Here is a 20,815-nt window from a genome sequence, read left to right as displayed (position 1 = left end):
CCAGAAGCCACATTTCATCTTCTTTTTTTTTTTGGCCACGCCACATGGCATGTGGAATCTTAGTTCCCTGACCAGGGATGGAACCCACACCCTCTGCACTGACAGCCTGGAATCTTAACAACTGGACCACCAGGGAAGACCCCAGAAAGCACGTTTTAAAAGGTAAAATAAATAAAGTTTTTGTTGTTTAGTTGGTAAGTCGTATCCTACTCTTTTGTGACCCCACAAACTGTAACCCACCAAGCTCCTCTGTCCATGGAATTTTCCAGGCAAGAATACTGGAGTGGGTTGCCATTTCCTTCTCCGAGGGGATCTTCCCAACAATTGAACCTGTGTCAACTGTGATGGCAAGCAAATTCTTTACCACTGAGCAACCAGGAAAAACCACAAATAAACAGGTGAAATTAATTTTAATATATTTGATTTAACCCAATATATCCAAAATGTTATAATCTCAAAAATATTAATGCGATAGTTTACATTTTTTGTGCTATTGGAAAACCAGTGAGAATTTTGTACTGAAGCACATTTCAATTTGCAGTAGCTATATTTAAGTGCTCGAGAGCAGTGCAGTTCCTTCATGAACAGTTCTTTCCCATTAGTCAGTAAAAGAGCCCTGGAATATATACACACATTCACGTATGATCATAATTGTTGAATTTTTCAGAGAAGACATTTAGATGAATCAAAAACTGAATTCCCTTGTTCCTGTTGCTTTCTCTTAATTATTAATGTCTTTGAGGACCATGCCAGTTCAAAGACTGATGTTTTAGAGCTAGACTCAGGGTGGGGAGAGTTGCATGCTGCTGTGACAGCCATGCCCACAGTCGAGTTGGCTCCTTCCTCCTTTCACTACATAGATATTAAGAGGCTGTGCTGTGCCAAGATGTGCTAGGTGCTGGGGAAACTGGAAATCAGGTGGGTCCTCTGAGCCCATGGAGCTCCTGCTCTACCATGGTGTACCAAGTAGGACCCTGCAGGCAATGAGAGGGTGTATTGTCTGCAGAGACTCTGAAAACAATAAAACTGATTGAATATCTGTCTGCATTTTATTATTACCATGTGCCCACAATTCTAAACCATGCCACTGATTAAGACATTCCTCCCTGAAAATCAAGCTGTTGGTCTAACCTGAGTCCTAATGATATATTTGTAAGCTTCGAATTGGCATATTTTAATCACTTGTACACTAGTCGACATTATCACCCACCAGGGATTTACATCACAGCACTCCCAGCTATACATTCAGCCCCTAACACACAGCAAGCCAGACACAGTTATACGTGTTAGTTTTGAGAGTAAGTTCATAACAGTCCAGAATTGTTCAAGCTCGCTTCCTGAGTACTTGTGTCTCTAGCCCCTTTGGTACAACATATGGCTGTGTTTAAACAATAGATTGAAAATAAACAATGATAGCCCAGTGATTAGGAAGCTGAAGAACCAGAACTTGAGTTGCTTCAATTCTGCCATTCTGTGTGACCACTTGAAGGTTTGTATTTAAAATTCAAAACAGTGAAACAGTGAACTGCAGAGTGTGGTAACTGCAAATTTTATTTTTTAGTAAAATAGTATTATATATATTATTTAGAAAAATTATGTTTTACCAAATTTGAATCATATATTTAACATTAAAGTTGATTCTTATTTTTAAAGTATTTTCTTATTTGTTTTTCAATTTTAATGTAATTAATGTAATGGAATTATTGCAACAGATTGCTATGTGGGTATGTTTTTTTATTTTCTTTATCTTTGCAAGGAAATATATTAAAATAATTGGAAAGTATGGATCAAATACTCTTTCCCTTTTTTTGTACTACAATATTTACTTTTACTGACATGATTACATATACAAAGTTCAATAAAGGAATATTTTCACCATCCACATTTCTTATCTGGCCATTACCATTAGTATTATTCATTGTGTTTCATGCTTACTGAAAATACTGTCATTTAACGAAGGTGGATGTTAAAAAATTATCTGTTCTGGGACTTGCCTTGTGGCCCAGTGGTATAAGATATCTTGCAATACAGGGGACATGGTTCGATACCTGGTCAGGGAGTTAAGATCTCACATGACTTGGGGCAACTACATGCACCTCGACTACTGAGCCCACAAGCAAAAACCCAAACCTGAGCACGTGAACTAGAGAGGAGTCCCCACTTCCTACAACTAGAGAAAGCCCCCACACACAGCAAAGAGGCTGTGCACCGCAACTAAGACCCAGCACAGCCAAATAATTTTTTTTTTTAAATTTTCTGTTATAAGTATCAGATGAGCTAGGCAGGTCACTGGTGCTCTGAAGAAAAGGAACATGGGGTTAGGAGAGCTCTAAAGAGGCAGACAAGAGGCAGGAGTGCTGGAAAGGTGAGAGAACAGACTTCCTAGCACCCTGGGTGCGGAGTCAGCTCAGCCTTTTCCACAAATTGAAAGTGACTCAAGACTGAGAAACTCAAAGAGGAGAGTCAGATAGGTGAGCAGGGTCAGATCATGCTTGGCCTAGGTGAAAGTCTGGTGTTTATCTTGAGAGTAATGGGAAAAACACTGATGGGTTTTAAGAAGGGAAGATGCACAATCAGTTTTGTGACTGAAAAACAACATCCTTCTAGCTTCAGTGAGGAGAATGGAATGGAAGGAGACATGCTGGGTACAGGGACCAGAAAGGAGGCTGGACAGGTACCAGATAAGAGATGATGGTGGTCTGGACTAGAAGGGCAGTAGTGGTGAGCATCTCTCTGAGAATCTTTTTAAAGATATTTTTAAGAATAATTTTTTGGGGGGCTGCACTGCATCTTCGTTGCTGCGTGCAGGCTTTTCTCTAGTTGCCACGAGCGGGGACAACTCTCTAGTTGTGGTGCTGGAGATTCTCACTGCAGTGGCTTTTCTTCGGATGCACCAGGGCTCTAGGGCTTGGGGGCTTCGGTAGTTGCAGTTCCCGGGCTCTGGAACACAGACTCAATAGCTGTGGTGCACGGACTTAGTTGCTCTTCAGCACGTGGAATCTTCCCAGACAGGAATCGAACCCGTGTCTTCTGCACTGGCAGGTGGATTCTTACCATTGAGCCACCAGGGAAAACCCTGTCTGAGAATTTTACCGTCTATCTGCCACAGTCTGGATTAAACAGTTCAGCGGTGAGCCCGACCTTGAACTCCTGTGGCCTGCAAGGTTTAGACTCTGGGACCCCTATTTGAAATGATTCAGGGTAATCTGTGTGCACAGATAAATACCACATCTCAGTGGCAGCCTGGAGTTTTGGGGTTTGGGTTTCAAAATTTCACTTCCTTCCCTTGGCTCCCAGAGGAATCTGAGCACACTTATATTAGACCACTGACTGTGATTCATTTAATAAATATGTATTGAGTACCCACTGTGCACCAGGCGCTCTCCTAGGGACAGAGCAGGAAACAAAAGACAAAAATCTCTGCTCTCTTGGAGCTGGCAGTCCAGTGGAGGGGAGAAGGGCAAAAAACAACTGAACAAATAAAATATTCTGAAATGTGGTGAGTGGTACAAAGCAAAGAGAAAGGGTGAGGAGTTAGAATATTGCAAGCAAAAAGTAAAGAGTCTAACAATACCAAACTTTGGACAAGATGTCCAGATGAAGAGGATCTCTTCTATGTTGTTGGTGGAAAAGTAAACTGGTACAGCATTCATATATCTCAGATGCAGCCACCACATTTCCCATAAGATACCTGAGAGACCTTCCAGGTCCTGGGAGACCAGGAACACATTTAGGATTGTTAACAGGAACACTCTTCATAAGACCAAAAACCTGGCAATAACACAAATGTCCAGGAACAGGACACTAGATAGAAAAAGTGTAGTACATGGAATGGAATGGAATGGAAAAATGAATGAACCCTACACAGGTGCAATCATTTAGATGAATCTTACCACTATAATAATGAGAAAGTAAATATCAGAGTATTACATACAGCATGGGAAAGTTGCTCAGTCATGTCTGACTCTTTGCGACCCCATTGACTATACAGTCCATGGAATTCTCCAGGCCAGAATGCTGGAGTGGGTAGCTTTACCCTTCTCCAGGGGATCTTCCCAACCCAGGTCTCCTGCATTACATACAGCATACCTTCATGCTAAAGCTAAAGGCAAGATAATGTATTTTTAAGAAAACATTTTAAAAAGAGAAAGGAGAAATCAAAACCCTCATACACTGCTGGTAGGAATGTAAAATGGGGCAGCAAATCCATTGAGACAGAAAGTAGATTTATGGTTGCCTAGAGCTGGTGGTTACAGCAGAGGAAGAGATGGAGGAGTTAATGAGTAGAGTTTCTTTGAGGAATGATGAAAATATTCTAAAACTGATTGTGGTGATGGATGCATAGCTCACTTAATATCTCGTTGAATTGTATATTTTAAATGAGTAAATAGTCTAGTATGTAAATTATATCTCAATAAAGCTGCTCAGCTTTTTTTAAGTGTAAGAGAAGATTTAGGATAGACATTACATCAGTTGAGAGGAAGCAGGGGATGGGATGGGAAAGGAGTTCATAGGGGAAGGTAGGTTGTTATCCATGTTCCAGTTCTTGTGTTGGGCTGCTGATGTCACCAGGTTTTACTGTATTATATACAAATAAGTATATACAACCATGACCCGAACCAATCATGGGCAATGATAAAACTGTCACAGACCTACAATTCTGTGTACCTGAGACACAGGGGAATGGGTGGGCAACAGCAGAGAGTGGTCAGGGCAGGCCATCTCCGGAGAGTCGGTGTGAACTGAAGCTAGAATGAAATGGACCAGCCATGTGGGGATGGGGGTGAAGAATTTTCTAGGCTGAAGAGACAGCGTGTACAAAGGCCCTGAGGTTGGTCCAAGCCTTCTGTGTTTGAGGAATATTCAGGAGACCAGTACTTGAAATTCTAATATCTATATCCCATTTAATCTGTAAAATAACCATATGAGGAAGAAACTGCTTTTTTCTATTTTAAGGGCAAGCAAAAGGAGGCGTTAGATATGAATACAGGAATCCTGACTCCATCGAGCACTGAACCGTCCAGGCTACCGTTGTGAAGGTTTAAACTCGGGGATCGTCAGACCTCAGCTTCCAATAAAAGGCCGGAAGAATAGTTTGGTTGGGAGCAGAGCCTTTTCCTTCCGAGAGCCCTGTGCCTTTAAGAGTCGCCCCCTCCCGCCACCAAAGCTCCAATTTCCCTCCCGGGCACCCAGAGCATCACCCCGCCCCCAGCATCTGCGGAGCCGCACCCCGACCCTTCCTCCCCGCTACCCCAGACTTCCCGGCTGCGCTCTCAGCCCCCGCCCGCCCAGGGGTGGGTGAGGTCTACAGCCTGAGACAGGCACCTTCCAGCCTGGATACTGCCCACTATGCCCCAGCAAAATGCTACCCTAGAGACCCTCACCCCGACCCCTCCCAGCTCCCGACTCCGTGGAGCGACGCTTCAGCGCCCCAGCCCATCGTCGGGCCCACGTGCGCGCGGTGAAGGTGACCTCCCCCAGGGGCAGCACACGCCCCGCAGTGCCCGAGCGGGCTCACACGTGGTGAGATGGGAGCGCGCAGCCCCTCCCCGCCACGCGCCTCGAGCGTGCGCCTCGTACACGCCCCTTGGCCGGGCTCCGCCCCCGTGCCCGCGCACGCTTTTCCAGACTCGGGAGGGGCAATCGCGCCCGTCTGGCACCCGGCTGGCCGCGATGTGGGTGTGGGACCTGAGAATGGGGCACCCACGTATCTTCGAGCCTCGCCTAAGAACTGTGAAAAGCGGGAAGTTCGCCCTCCTCAGGACCCTCGGTTGGTAGGCGAGGTGTCCCGGCCCCTTCGTGCGCTGAGCAGGGAAGAGAGAGCTGGGACCGCGAGCCTAGAGTCCTAATCTGCAGATCTTTGGTGTTTCGTACCTGGAAAGTGGGCGGCATGTGCCCTTCTTTCTCAGGACTCGCGTGGTGCCTCAAAGGAGAAGAAAAATGTGAAAGAGGTTTGGTTCATCGGACCCAAAACATTTGTTGAGCCCCTATGTGGCTGGATACTAGGCAAGGGTTACATCAATGACACGATGAGGTTGTCCCCTTAAGGAGCTTTCCTGAGCCTACGTCTCCTCACCTGTTCTGGGACGGTTCAAAAGGACGCCCCCTAAAAAGGAGGGAGCCGAGGTCCTACCTGGCGGCAGGTGTCACTGAGTAAGCTAAAATTTCAAAGGCTACGCGGGGCGGGGACTGGCTTTGGGAGCCAGATGGGAAGCCTGCTCGGCGTCCCCTCACCCTCCCGCTAGTCCCCAGCCTAAGAAAAGAAACCGACTTCATCCGACACCCCCAATCCCAGCCACCAGACCGCCCAGCCTGGCAGCCCGAGCCCCGCCCCGCTTCGGCAGCCAGCGATTGGGAGATGCAAATACCAGGTTCTCTGCCCAGCAACGGGTGACGCGTCGCCCGAACGCGAGGCGTGGCCCGGCCGCAGCCCGAGCGGGCACCTCGGTGTTTACACGGGGCGGCCCCGCGCGCGCCGCAGCGGCCCGCAGACGGCGAGGGGGAGGGGTGGCGCGCGCGCCGGCGGGGCCGCGCGGGGAGAAAGACACTGGAAGGCGGCAGGGTGGGGAGCGGCGCGCGCGGGCCGCAGCCGAGCAGGAGGCTGCAAGGAGAGCCCGCCGGGGCCTGAGGGGTGCCGTTCCTCCGCCCCCCGCAAAACAATGTGTGGCGTGCTGCGGGGCACAACTTGCCGGAGGCGGCGGGGTCGCGCTGAGCCCGCCTGAGACCGCGCCGCTGACCTTCTCCCCCCCGCCGTCCGTTGGGCCGGAGCGCCCAGCTCCTCGCTCCCTAGCTCGCGGGGGCCGGGCTGAGCTGCGGGGCGGGGCCGCCCCTCCGTCGCTGCTGCCTCCTCCCCCACCCCCAGCCGCGGAGGATGCGGACGGCCCCCGGCGGCGTCTAGCGGCCCCGGGCCCAGGCGCGATGGTGCAGCAGCGGGGCGCGAGGGCCAAGCGGGACGGCGGGCCACCGCCCCCGGGGCCCGGGCCGGCCGAGGAGGGGGCGCGTGAGCCCGGCTGGTGCAAGACCCCGAGCGGCCACATTAAGAGACCGATGAACGCGTTCATGGTGTGGTCGCAGCACGAACGGCGGAAGATCATGGACCAGTGGCCCGACATGCACAACGCCGAGATCTCCAAGCGCCTGGGCCGCCGCTGGCAGCTGCTGCAGGACTCGGAGAAGATCCCGTTCGTGCGGGAGGCGGAGCGGCTGCGCCTCAAGCACATGGCGGACTACCCGGACTACAAGTACCGGCCGCGCAAAAAGAGCAAGGGGGCGCCCGCCAAGGCGCGGCCCCGCCCCCCCGGCGGCGGCGGCGGCGGTAGCAGGCTCAAGCCCGGGCCGCAGCTGCCTGGCCGCGGGGGCCGCCGAGCGGCGGGAGGGCCTTTGGGGGGCGGCGCGGCGGCGCCCGAGGACGACGACGACGAAGACGACGAGGAGCTGCTGGAAGTGCGCCTGGTGGAGACCCCCGGGCGCGAGCTGTGGAGGATGGTCCCGGCGGGGCGGGCCGCCCGAGGACCAGCCGAGCGTGCCCAAGGGCCGTCGGGCGAGGGGGCGGCTGTCACCGCCGCCTCCCCAACTCCGTCGGAGGACGAGGAGCCGGAGGAAGAGGAGGAGGAGGCGGCGGCGGCCGAGGAAGGCGAAGAGGAGAAGGTGGCGTCGGGGGAGGAGCCGTTGGGCTTTCTGTCCAGAGGGCCCCCCGGCCCCGCGGGCCTGGACTGCAGCGCCCTGGACCGCGATCCGGACCTGCCGCCCCCCTCGGGCACGTCGCACTTCGAGTTCCCGGACTACTGCACCCCCGAGGTTACCGAGATGATCGCAGGGGACTGGCGCCCGTCTAGCATCGCCGACCTGGTTTTCACCTACTGAGCCCATCGTCAGCGGGGCGCGCACGCCCCCAAACCAGCTGTTTACATACAGGAATCAGGTATTGGGGCCCCTCGGAGGCCGAGGCTGGCACCCCATCTCCCGCACAGCCTCCCCCCTCCTAGACGTGCCCATCCCCCTTCAAATCCAGACAAGCCCTTCCCCCGCAGACACACCCCAAGACAGCCCAACCCCCACCCTTTCTCCGACATCCGAGCCCTTCCCCATCTTGCCCCCTCCCGCGAGCCACCAGCAGCCAGCCCCCTCCTCCGATACACCTCCCATCCTCTCCGAGAGACCTGTACCCCTCCCCCATTTTGCACACGCCCCTCCTCTTGGCCGGAGGACACGCCCCTGCCCTTGGCTCTAGACTCCCTCCGCCTGCTTCCAGCCCGCCTTCTGTCTCGTTTAGGGGGGCGCTGCAGCTGGGCGGCCCTGCGCCCTCCTCTCTTGCCCTTCCCTCCCGGGGAGGGGGAGGGGCACGCTCCTTTTCCCCGGGGAGCACTGGGACCCCGCCCCCTTCTTGCGCATGCTTAATGCTTCTTGGGAGGAGGGGGCTGGTCCCTGCTGAACCACTAGCCTCGGTCAGCCGCTCTGGGAAGAAGGGGGGCGGATATAGAGCGATCCTGAGAAATCGTTTGATCCAGGAGCCACGGCTTCCGTTCAACCCGACGGGGCGTCACTGCCTTAAATGGGAGGAGCAGTCGGAAGGGGGAGAAAGACTAGCCAGCCCGGAAGGGTTGGTGTGGAGCTTGGAACTCCCAAGTGGCATAGCCCCTTTCCCCTTACGGGGTCGCCCAGCCCATGTGCACCCCCGCGCCCCCCCACCCCACCTCCCACCGACTGCTTGACTGCCTCAACAGCCTGTCTTGGTTCCAAGAAGCCAACCTTTCTTTCCCCCACCTGGGAATTGGGGGCCAGGGTTTTTCTCTGGAAATCCTTCAGGAGAGAAAAAGAAAACTCAGAATCAAGACATGTAGTCGTTTGTGTGGGGACAGGGTCCTTTTGTCTGCCCCCCCCCCCCCAAGTGCCCTTGTCACCTCAAGGCACACTTCCAGCCTGGACTCCCTCCTAAGCCCACCGCCCCTTCCTGTCACCCAGATCCCTTTGCCTACAGTGACAGTATTCAGTGGGAGAAACAAACACGTCGGTACTCAACTAGGGGGTTGAGACTGAGGCATGATAGCAGATGAAGAGGCAAGAAGAGACTCCCTTTTTCAGCAGCTGGCTTGAGAGACCATCACCTGGGCCAGTGAGCCTGAAGGGAGGTTCAGAGTAGTGTTGTGCCATTGGCGCCCAGCGCTACTGTGTCCAGTTTGGGGTGCTCTTGGGAAACCCTGCCCCTGATGCTGTTACCCCTCTCCCTCCAACTCCCAGCTCAAGCTCCGCCCCTCCGGCCTCCCCATGCCCCCTTTACCCTCACTACCTGTATCTCACCGGCGTGTGTTCACCCTCCCGGGTGTGCACACACTCTCATTCACACACACAAATCTCAGGAACAAACGGTCCCAGAGTCCTCCGGGACCCCTGCCCAGGGTCTCTGCAGGGCTCTGCCCCACGCGTTCCCGTCGCTGACAAAGCCACCAGCTGCCTCCTTTAAGCTTGGTGCTCCGGCTCTGGGCCTTTTTGCGCGCGCTCTTTCTCTCTCTCTTTCTCTCTCTTTTTTTTTTTTTAAAGAAAAATAACAACAAAAAAAAAGACAATGAAAAATCCCAGAAAACGTCATGTGAGTGAAGAGATGTCACTGTCTGTGGTCTTGGAGAACTAGTCTCGTAGCTGAGGGGAGGGGTCCCTCTGATCTGGGGCACTGGCACCCACAGCAGGACTTACGCCAGGACTGAATAAAGTGTATTTGCCCCATCTCGCCCTGTGGTTCTACATGTCTTTGCCTTTCCTCAACCCTCCCCAAACAGTTTGACAGATTCAAGTCCCTGTGACTTAGCACCATACAGGAAGAGCTCGAGGTTCCAGGCTAGGAGGCACCTGGCCCCTCTAGGCCTCTCTGCTCCCTCTGTCTCAGGACTCCTGGTCTTCATTAAGGATGGCAGACTTGTCCCTGCAGAGGCCAGGCAGGTGACATGAATGAATGAGAGTCTGGGTGGACACTGGCTTCATGACCCACTTCAAGGGGAGCAATTGCTCACCTCCTGCCAGTTGTGACCCTGTGGGAGTGCAGCCCGCTGTGGCCAGGGGGCTAGATTTTTCAAGAGAAGATGTAAATCTGGATGTTTCTGTGAACATCTCAATTTCAAAATGAAAGCTGATTCAAATACTTTTTTTAAATCCTTAGGGACCAAGTGAAACACGTGTGTAGGCACACCTGGTTCCAAGGGAATCAGTTTGACTCTGACCTTAATGAAGATTAAGAATCAGGGTTGACCATGGCTGACTCATGTTGATGTTTGTTAGAAACCAACACAATACTGTAAAAGCAATTATCTTTCAATTAAAAATAAATAAGTTAAAAAAGAATCAGGGTTGAGCCACAATGTCTGGGCCCAAAGCCTGATACCACCACTGAGCACCTGTGTGCCCCTGACCACATTAACTTTACCCTGACTCTTTTTTTCCATTTATGTGACATGGGGATGATAACACCTGCTTCAGAGTAAAGTTTGAGGTGAGAGGCATTTAACATGGTGCTCCATAAATTGTATTACTCCACTGTCCAGAGGAGGGATATTAGGGCAAAGGTGCAGAAGCAACTTGTAAAGGGCCTTCAAACAGCCTGGGTCAGAGACAGGGCCCTAAATTTTGGTTTCTGTCTCCTAGTGAAGTGCTATTTTAGGGTGCTGCCTCTCCCAGCTTGAATCTGCAGATGGTGTTAGGCTGGTAGCTCGGGGTCTGGAGCTGTGTGGGGCTGGTCCTCACGCCTAGCATGTAAGTGGCCACTAGTGTAGATGTACTGAATGATTGAAGAAGAGCAGCAGAAGCCGCGATGATTCCAGTCCTTGAGATTCTTACCTGTGTGTTTTGGGAACTGAGACCAAGGCTTTTCAAAACTTTTGTCCCACTGACCCCTGTCCCGCTTATTCTTCCTCTACCAGATCCAGTGAATTCCTTAGGTTGGACAAAGTGTGTTTGCCCAGTAAGAACCAAGGCCAAGTGTTCAGACCTCATTTAAAGAGGGTATTTGGGACTGGAATACCCATAGATGTTTTAAAAGAGGACTAGAGCAGGTTTGGGAGGTCTGGACATCTACAGAAAGGGCGTCTGGGAGTACAGGAATTATAGTGAATGCTTCCTCATAGTCTCTGTGATTGGAAACAAGATGGCCACAAACCAAAACAAAACCTTTAAGAAAGAAAAGGTGAGGAAGAAAACTGATTCACCCCGGGGCAGCCTGCATCTGGTGTCTGAATGTATGCAAGTATAAATCCCTGCCACTTAAGTTTCACCCTTCAGGTGGGACAGACACAGTATCTGCCCTGCCCTGCACCCCTGGGTACTCACCCCTTCAGGGTGGCTTGGGCTTGTCCATGCTGGCAGCACAGTTTGACCTCCTGTACCCAATTCTGCCTCCACCCTCTTCTTTTCACAGGTCTTTATCCCTAATAAATATCTTGCACCTGAAACTTAGTCTGTGTCTGCTTCGGGAAAACCCAGTCTGCAACAGAGGGTGGAAGGGACAGGACAAAGGGAATAGGGTCACTGGCCCAGCAGCTGCAGCTGAGCTGGGCACCTTTGATGCCCACCCCATCAGGAGGAGTCTCATTTCCACCAACACTGTCTCCCGACCCCGGGGCTGCACACGTTCCACTCTCCACTCTTTCCGGTCGGCGTCAATTAGAAACCCCAGCCTCAGCCTACAAGCCACTCCAGAGTCCTCTGCTGGTGGTGTTCTCATTTGCAGTCTCCTAGGCTGGAGAGAGAGAGGCTAACGGTCTGTGTTTGTCCTTCACAATGCCCTGGGAGGGGGCAGGGCAGGGAGTGTATAAAACCCCAAGCTAGAGATGGTGCTAGAGCACGGCGGGCCTTGGGCCAGCCGCCTCCCCTTCAGAGGCCTTAGTCCCACCCCCAGTCCCCGCCCCCCCCACCCCCCCCCCCCCCTGCTCCCAGGGTGATGCGGAGGAGAGGGAACTAGGAATAGAAGAGAGATCATTTATTGTTTTGGTTCCTTCCATTTCAGAAGGAAATGGATTCTGACCTGTGAAAGGTGCAGGCAGACCTGCTTATGTGGACTCTGGGGACACCTAGTGGCTGAAAGGAGTAGCACGCATTGGTCCGGGATTGGCAGGGTGTGTCCCACCTACTCCAATCATCCATTCATGCTCTCTGATACATCTCTGGGTCAGGTTCTTGGCATAGGCTGTTTGAACCATTTGGTTCCAGGGCTTTAAAAACGCCTATAGGCTGATGTATTGACCATCTGTTCCTATGTAACAAAATGCAACAACGTTAATGGCTTAAAACAACATGCATTTCTTATTTCATAATCTCCATGGGCCTGGAGTCTCTGGGTTCTCTGCTCAAGATCTCTCAAGGTTGCAGTCCAGCTGTTGGCTGAGCTGTGTTCTCTTCTGGAGCTCAGTGTCCTCTTCCGAAAATCACGTGGCAGTGGGCAGAACTCAGTTCTTTGTGGTTAAAGGACTGAGGCCCCCGTTTTCCTGTCAGCTGGTGCCATTCCAGATTCCTAAAAGCCACTCACGGTTTCTTTCCTCACAGGCCCCCTCTCAGCATGGTGGCTTATTTTGTCAAGGCCAGCAGGAGAATCTCTGCAGCTTCAAGTCCCTTGGCTCAAGGAAGACTTTCTTTTAAAGGGCTTACCCAAGGAAATGGCCCTTTTGATTCACTAAATTTCAACTAATTTAATCACTTTTACTTTGATCACATTTATGAAATTCCTTCACCTTTGCCAATAATGTAACTTAATCAAAATAATGCTGATTAGGACTGGTGCTGAAGCTGAAGCTCCAATCCTTTGGCCACCTGATGGGAAGAACCAACTCATTGGAAAAGACCCTGATGCTGGGAAAGATTGAGGACAGGAGGAGAAGGGGATGACAGAGGACGAGATGGTTGGATGGCATCACCGACTCAATGGACATGAATTTTAGCAAACACCCCAAGATGGTGTAGGACAAGGAAGCCTGGTCTGCAGTCCATGGGGTCACAAAAGAGTTGGATGGAACGCCTGAACAGCAATCACAATAATGACATCTATCATACCCCTTGGTCTCACCCACACTGGGAGGAGGAGTTTGTGTTAGGCACACACAGAGGGGAGAGGGGAATCTTGGGAGCCATCTTAGAATTCCATTTATCAGGACTGTAGAGTCTCAAGCCTATATCTCCATCCCAACACTGTTAGAGTCAGTATGTCTACCTGCCTTTTTGTCGTCTCCCCTGGGATATCTAATTGGCATCTGAAACTTGGTATATGTAAAAATGAAGTCTAATTTCCACAAGCTGGCCAAGCCTGATGCTCCACCCACATCTTCACATCTTATATTGCTAATAGGCCAGCAACCTACAGTCCATGGGGTTGCACAGAGTCAGACACGACTGAGCAACTAAGCACAACAACCTCTCGGTCATCCTTGACTCTTCTTCACAGCTTCCTTATCCTTATAGACCATTGGTTTTACCTTTACAGTGTGTCCTATGTCCTATTACCTCTCACCTTGTCCATGGCCACTCTCCTGGTCCTAGCCCCCACCATTTCTTGCCTGGTATTCTGTACCAGCCATTTCACTGAACTTGCTTTGTCTTAATTACAAAGGCTTGTTATCCACAAAGCCATCAGAGAAATCTGTTTCAATATAGATCGGACTATATACTGTCTCTGCTCAAAACTCTCCAGTGGATCCCATCTCATTCAGACGAAAAGCGAAAGAAAATCCTCATCATGGCCTGTGAAACCCCGTGGGATCTGGCCTGTGGCCTACCCTGGGACTCATCTCCTGCCACTTTTCCCTTTTCCCACCACGCTCCACACTGGCTTCCTTGCTGTTCCTCAAAACTGCCAAGCACACACCCACCAGAGGCCCTTTGCACATACTGTTCACGCTGCTTGCAATGCTCTTCTCCCAGATATCCACGTGGCTTACTCTCCCACTTCCTTCGGTCTCAGCTCCAACGTCACTAACTCGGAGTGGTCTTCCCTGACAGTTCATATAAAGTATTACCCTCCCCCCGATGCTAGCTCCTTACTTTGCTTCATTTTTCATAATAGCATTTATCGCTATCTGGCACTTATCACATACAGTTTTTATTTTGTATGTATCTCTCCAACTAGTGTGTAAACTTCATAAGGAAGGAATGGCCTCTGCATTGGGCTCCATGCCGTAGATCACTGAATCACTCATTTGCTTACCCAAGCAACAAACAGTTATTAACATCCTGCTTTGCCACACTCTGCTAGCAGCTGGGTGTACAAAGGTGAAAAAAACAGACATGATCCATCCTCACTGAACCCTCAGGTCAGAGGGGCAGAAAGACCAATAAACACAGGGATGGAAATGCATTGATGAAGATGAACAGTGGGGTTTGGGGGGACACAGAGGAGGGCCTTAATCCAGTCATGGAGCAGGGTGTGGTTCCGTCACCTCCTTGAGGAGATGATGTGTAAGCTGTGACTGAGACCTCCGTGGGTTGTTGTGGTTTTAGGACATGGCTACCAGTTCTTTGACATCCGTCCCATGAAGTTCCTTCCCCTTGAATCTGAACTGGTCTTTGTGATCCGCTTGTTACTGCTAGGATGCAGGAATGATGCTGTAGGTTTCCAAGCCTAGGTCACACTGGACTACTGTAAGAAGTCAAATAACCCTGAGATTGTCACGTGATGAAGAAGCCCCCAACACATATTGTGCCAGGTGATACAGACACTGTCAAGGCTCCAGACACATGAATGAAGAACACTTCAGATGACTCCAGCCCCTAGTCATTCAAGTCTTCCCAGGCAAGGTTCATAGAGCAGAGAAAACCACCGCCTCTTATTATTGTTGTTTAGTTGCCAAGTTGTGCCCAGCTCTTTTGTGACCCCATGGACTTTAGCTTGCCAGGCTCCTCTGCCCACTGTATTTCCCAGGCAAGAATACTAGAGTGGGTTGCCATTTCCTTCTCCAGGGGAATCTTCTCGGCCCAGGGATCAAACCCGTGTCTCCTGCTTGGCCGGTGGATTCTTTACCCACTGTGTCACCTGGGAAGCCCCCACCCTTTCTTGCGTTGTCTGAATTCCTGAACCACAGAGCCCATGAGCAAAATGAAACGGCAGCTATTAATATTTGCACTATTTAATTTTGGGGACAGTTTGTTATGCACCGGTTAAAATCAGAAGGGTAGGATGAGGCAGATGCAGGGGAAGGAAAAAGCTTTCCAGACACCAGTAAGTTCAAGAGGGAAGACTTGGCAAGATATAGGACTTGGCTGATACAGGACTTCCCTGGTGGTTCAGTGGTGAAGAATCCACCTCCCAATGCAGAGGGATACGGGTTAGATCTCTGATCCAGGAAGATCTCACATGCTGAGGGGCAACTAAGCCCAAGCACCCTGGAGCCCACGTTCTGCAACAAGAGAAGCCACCACAATGAGAAGCCTGCACGCCGCAACTAGAGAGCAATCTCCACTCGAGGCAACTAGAGAAAGCTCTGGCACAACAACAAAGACCCAGCACAGCTAAAAATAAATAATTTTTTTTTTTTTTTTAAAGAGAGAGGCTGACATGGAAGGAAGTTGGTTGTGGCTAGAGGGAATGGTGGGAGAAAGGAGATAGACTGGCAATAGCGTCAATAGCAAATGCCCTGAAGGCATTTAGACTTTATCCCGGGTCTCCAGATTGCATCCCAAGGATCTTCTGAACACACAAAGCTGACCACTGTTGAAAACTTTGTGGTGGCTCCCTATCACCTACAGGATAAAGTCTAGATTTCTTGGCCTGGCCTTCAAGGCTGTTTGTGGTTGATGTCTTTACCGATTTATAGACTTCATTTTCAGCTACCAGCTCTATCCAGTGACAACGCCCTCCCATGCCATCTGTCTTTACTTTTCTTGAGAAATTGGAGGGACTTTGGGCTAATCACCTTGCCGTCTGAGGCCTTAGTTTCCCCATCTGTACAGTTAGGTGGTCGGACCAGACGTCTTTAGAATGTCCAGCCTGGCATTCCAGGAACCTATGAAACCTGCATGTCTAACTTCTTCCAGGTTGCCTAGCAATGGACGCCAACCCTCTCCCCCATCCTCAGAGGTTTCTTAGCAACCCAGTTTCTCACCCTCGGTTGTTTTCGGGGTTTCCTGTTAACTAAATGAATCTCAAGTGCTGCTTTTTCTCCTCAAAAAAAGTCTGAGACCAAGGAATCTCTTTGGAGACCTGGATACAAACTCAGAATGAAAAAAAGCCTTTTTGAGTCAGTGGAAGATTTGCTATGAGAAGTTACACAGCCCCCGCATAATTTAACATTTCTCCTGCTGAGTGTCTCCTCTTGAATCTGGCCTCTGTGACCAACAGACTAGAGTTGAAGTGACACCGAGCCACTTTCTAGACTCTGCTGCTGCTGCTGCTAAGTCACTTTAGCCGTGTCCAACTTTGTGCGACCCCATAGACTCTAGTCTTGAACTTGCAACTTTCACCTCTCCTTTCCTGGAATTCTCATTTTGGGGATCCAGTCACCAGGCTGTGAGGAAGCTCGAGAAACTGTGGAGAGTCCTGCATGGAGAAAAACTGAGGCCTCTGGCCCTCAGCCCCAGCTGAGCTCGCACTTGACAGCCTTTACCAACTACTTGCCGGCCATGTCAGCAAGCCATCTTGGAACTGGCTCTTCTCAGGCCCCAGTCAAGCCACCACAGCTGATGCTAAGTGGAGCAGGCTCAAACCTTCCCACTGAGACCTGCCAGTTGCAGATTTGGGAGCAAAATAACGATCGTTGCTGTTTTAAGTTACTAAGTTTTGAGTTGGTTTGTTATATTAATAACAACCAGACAAATGCTTTGGCCCAGAAGTGACATGCATCATTCTGTTCGTAGCTCACTGGCCAGAACAAATCCCACTGCTTTGTCTAACCTCAAGGGTGAAGCATATGGAAGTTTGGTGAGTAGTGTATGTTTCTATCACAGTGATGCAATAAAACCTCTTTGATAAGATTACATATGAGCAGAGCTCTGAATAAAGCCAGAAACTAGCTATGCAGATAGCTAGAGAAAAGAAAGAAAGAAAGACATAGAAGCAAACAGGTGCAAAGTCTCTGAAGCCTTGAGGTAGGAGTTTGCCCAGGGTGCTGGGTTCATTCAAGGAAGAACAAGGAGGCCAGTGTGGCTGGAGCCCAGTGAGTGAGGGAATGGAAGAGATGAGATCAAAGACGGAAGTAAGGTTGGGGTTCAGTTCAGTTCAGTCACTCATCTGTGTCCGACCCTTTGCAACCCCATGAACTGCAGCATGCCAGGCCTCCCTGTCCATCACCAACTCCCGGACTCCACCCAAACCCATGTCCATTGAGTCGGTGATGCCATCCAACCATCTCATCCTCTGTCATCCCCTTCTCCTGCCCTCAATCTTTCCCAGCATCAGGGTCCTTTCCAATGAGTCAGTTCTTCGCATCAGGTGGCCAAAGTATTAGAGTTTCAGCTTCAACATCAGTCCTTCCAATGAATATTCAGGACTAATTTCCTTTAGGATGGACTGGTTGGATCTCCTTGCAGTCCAAAGGACTCTCAAGAGTCTTCTCCAACACCACAGTTCCAAAGCATCAATTCTTCAGCACTCAGCTTTCTTTACAGTCCAACTCTCATATCCACACATGACCACTGGAAAAACTATAGCTTTGACTAGATGGACCTTTGTTGGCAAAGTAATGTCTCTACTTTTTAATATGCTGTCTAGGTTGGTCATAGCTTTTCTTCCAGGGAGCAAGCATCTTTTAATTTCATGGCTGCAGTCACCATCTGCAGTGATTTTGGAGCTCAAAAAAGGTTGGGGAGGGCAATTAGAGGCCACAGTAAGGACTGGTTTGCAGTATCTATCACTGCATAAACAAATTATTGCACAGCTTATACCTGAAAACAACATTGTTTTGTTATCTTTCAAGATTCTGTGCGTTTATGGACTTCAGTAGGATGGTTCTTCTGCTCGTGTGATGTCATCTGGGGGCTCAAGAAGCCTGGAACATCCAAAATGCCTCACGCACATGATGCTAATACAGTAGTTGGCCCTAGCTGTAAGCCGGAAGTTTGGCTGGGGCTATCAAATGCAGCATCGACAGGTGGCTCCTTCACGTGGCTTGGGTTTCTTCTGCACGGGACTGGGATCCAAGAGGGAGAATTTCACAAGTGAGTATTCCACAAGGGGGTTGAAAAGGAAGCTGATCCTCTTGAAAGCCAGGTCCAGAGCATTACCTTCATCCCATTCTATTGGTTAAAGACGCTGGGCCAGCTCAGATGAGGAGGAACAAAGTGACAAAGAGTTTGTGGCCATCTTTATCCATCAGTCTTTTCCTTTTACCCTGAGTAAGATGAGACGCTCTGGAGGGTTTGGAGCAGGGGAATGAGAGAATCTGACTCACAGTTTAAAGGATCATCGTGGCTGCAATGCAGAGAAGAGGCCACTAGAGGTAGAGCAAGAGCACAGGGCGGATGGGAAGGGGTGATGCGGGTCCGAGATAGCAGTAGTTGTGCCGGATGTAAGGCCCTAGCAGCAAGATTTATACCGCTGACACTTGGTTGTCCAATATCGTGGCCACTAACATGTGGCTGTTTAAAATTAAATTTAGAGGGAATTCCCTGGCAGTCTAGGGGTTAGGACTCTGTACTTCCACTGCAGGAGACCCTGGTTCCATCCGTGGTCAAGGAACCAAGTTTCACAGAGTGGCCTAAAAACAGAAACAAATTAAATCAAGTTTTAGAGTAACTAAAATGATATAAAATTTGGAATTCGCTTCCTTAGTTGCACTAGCCACATTTCATATACTTAATAGCCAAATATAGCCAGTTAGCTCTGATACAGGCAGCACAGATACAGAACATTTCTGTCTTTGCAGAAAAGTTTACTGGATAGGGCTGACCTGGACCTTCTCATCTCTTACAAGTTTTAACATCTAAAATCTTTGACTACAGGGTCCCACATTCTGACTTGGACTCCCTTCCTTCCCATCAGCTTATTTTTGGACTGCACTGAGCTCTTCAGCCTGGAATCCTTGCATCTTCTCCAGGTCCATCTGCTCCCCTCCTAGGCTGCCTTCTTCATGAAGCCAGGATCTGTCGTGAGGTCCATCACGGAATCTGCTCTCTCCCTTTCTCTCTGCAGCCCCCATCACCCTCTCCTCTGCCCCCACCCATTCGAAGGAACCCTAACCCAGGAGCTGGGGTACCAGCAGCCTTCTTCTCTCCCAGTTCTGACATAGCCAAAGAAAGTCACAGCCATGCAGACTGCTGTCTCCACAGATCACAGCCATAAAACCATCAGAGCAAATTCAGATTCTGCCACATTGTGGCAGACTTTAGGCAAGGGACTTACCTTCCCACACCCAGGTTTACCATCTATAAAATAGGAATTATCATAGCTCCTATCTCATAAGGTTATTGAGAAGTAAAATTTCCTGGCACATAGTAAATGCTTAATACGTGGTATCCATCACCATCATTATCATCACTGAGTGCCCAAATCTTTACTGCCATTAAAAAAAATGGTAAAATATATACAACATGAAATGTATCATTAGCAACATTTGGTCTGTTCATAATGCTGTACAATCATCACCACTGTCTAGTTCTGGAATATCTTCATCACCCCAAAAGGAAGCCCACCAAGCAGTCACTTCCCATTCCTCCCTTATCCCAGCCCCTAGGAACCACTAATCTGCTCTCTGTCTCTATGGATTTTCTGAGCCTGGGCATTTCATATGGATGGAATCATAAAATATGTGGCCTTTGTGTCTGCTTTACCACCCTTGGGGTACTTCAAAGGGAAGGTACTAAAACCTTCCTCTCTCTGCGGTCAGATGCTCCACCCTGGAGCTATAAGCCCTCTGTGTCTTAATTGATAACACCTCTTGTTTTCCTAAAGAACATTCAATTTATCACGTTTCTTGTCACTCAACTTCCTTCCCTCCTCACCCGCAAACAATAAAAATAGTAGTAATGACCATAATATCTTGAGTTCTTATTCTGTTCCAGGTGCTTTGCTAAGCGTTATCTATACACATCTCATTTTCACTCTTATAACCCTTTTGAGAGGCAATATCGTCTCGATTTTATCTCAGTTAGGGAAACTAAGGCTCAGAGCGTTGAAGTCACGTAAGCAGAGAGTGGTAGAACTGGGGATTCAAGACTGGCTCTGTCTGGCTCCAGAGTTCAACTCACAAACACCACGCCCCTCTTCTCCGTGGCCTTCATTCTCTCCTTCCCTGGGTCTCAGAGGGCACTGACTCCTGCCTATTCTGCTGGCTCAATGCCAAACCACCTACCCATACATGTGACCTCATCCCTTCCCATGGACTCCCCAGTCCCATCCATCCCCTCTCTCACATCATCGGAGCCGAAGCTGATTCAGCCCACTGTGGACAGGAATCATCTGGCTGTTTTTTTGTTCCCTTGACTGATGCTTGAATGGGGATGACTCACAGACCAAGCTCAGGTGGGATGGTGGTTACTGCGGGCTCTCCATATGATTCTGGCTTTCTCACAGCATGGTAGCCTCAGGGCAGCAGATTTCTTGCATGGTACCTCAGGTCTCCAAAAACTAGAGTTCCAGGGGAAGTGCCTGTCCTTTCATGTCCTGGCCACGGAATTCAGAGCATCACTTCCACCATGGTCTATTGGTTGAAACAGTCGTCGACTCACCCGAGATACAAAGAGAGAGTACCTATGTCCCACCTCATTGTAGGAGAAGCGCTAAAGAATTTGCAGCCATGTTTTAAAACTGCTGCAGGTTATTTCCAATCTTTTTTTTTTTTAAAGTTTATTTATTTAGTTAGTTGTTTTTGGTTGCGCTGGGTCTTCGTTGCTGCACCAGGGCTTTCTCTAGTTG

At 49.9% G+C, this 20,815-nt stretch overlaps 1 protein-coding gene across 1 annotated transcript; it reads left to right on the top strand.

Annotated features, from left to right (window-relative positions):
• Window positions 1-6,475: 6,475 nt before the first annotated feature.
• SOX12 (SRY-box transcription factor 12) lies at window positions 6,476-9,724 on the top strand. The gene has a single exon (XM_019972700.2). It carries the CDS (start codon window positions 6,919-6,921, stop codon window positions 7,861-7,863), a length of 945 nt encoding a protein of 314 aa, XP_019828259.2. The 5' UTR covers window positions 6,476-6,918; the 3' UTR covers window positions 7,864-9,724.
• The last annotated feature ends 11,091 nt before the right edge of the window (window positions 9,725-20,815 follow it).

Source organism: Bos indicus, chromosome 13, assembly GCF_029378745.1.
Source record: "Bos indicus isolate NIAB-ARS_2022 breed Sahiwal x Tharparkar chromosome 13, NIAB-ARS_B.indTharparkar_mat_pri_1.0, whole genome shotgun sequence".
Classification (NCBI taxonomy): Eukaryota; Metazoa; Chordata; class Mammalia; order Artiodactyla; family Bovidae; genus Bos; species Bos indicus.
The sequence above is the reverse complement of the archived record's forward strand: the minus strand, read 5'-3'. Positions and strand labels throughout refer to the sequence as shown.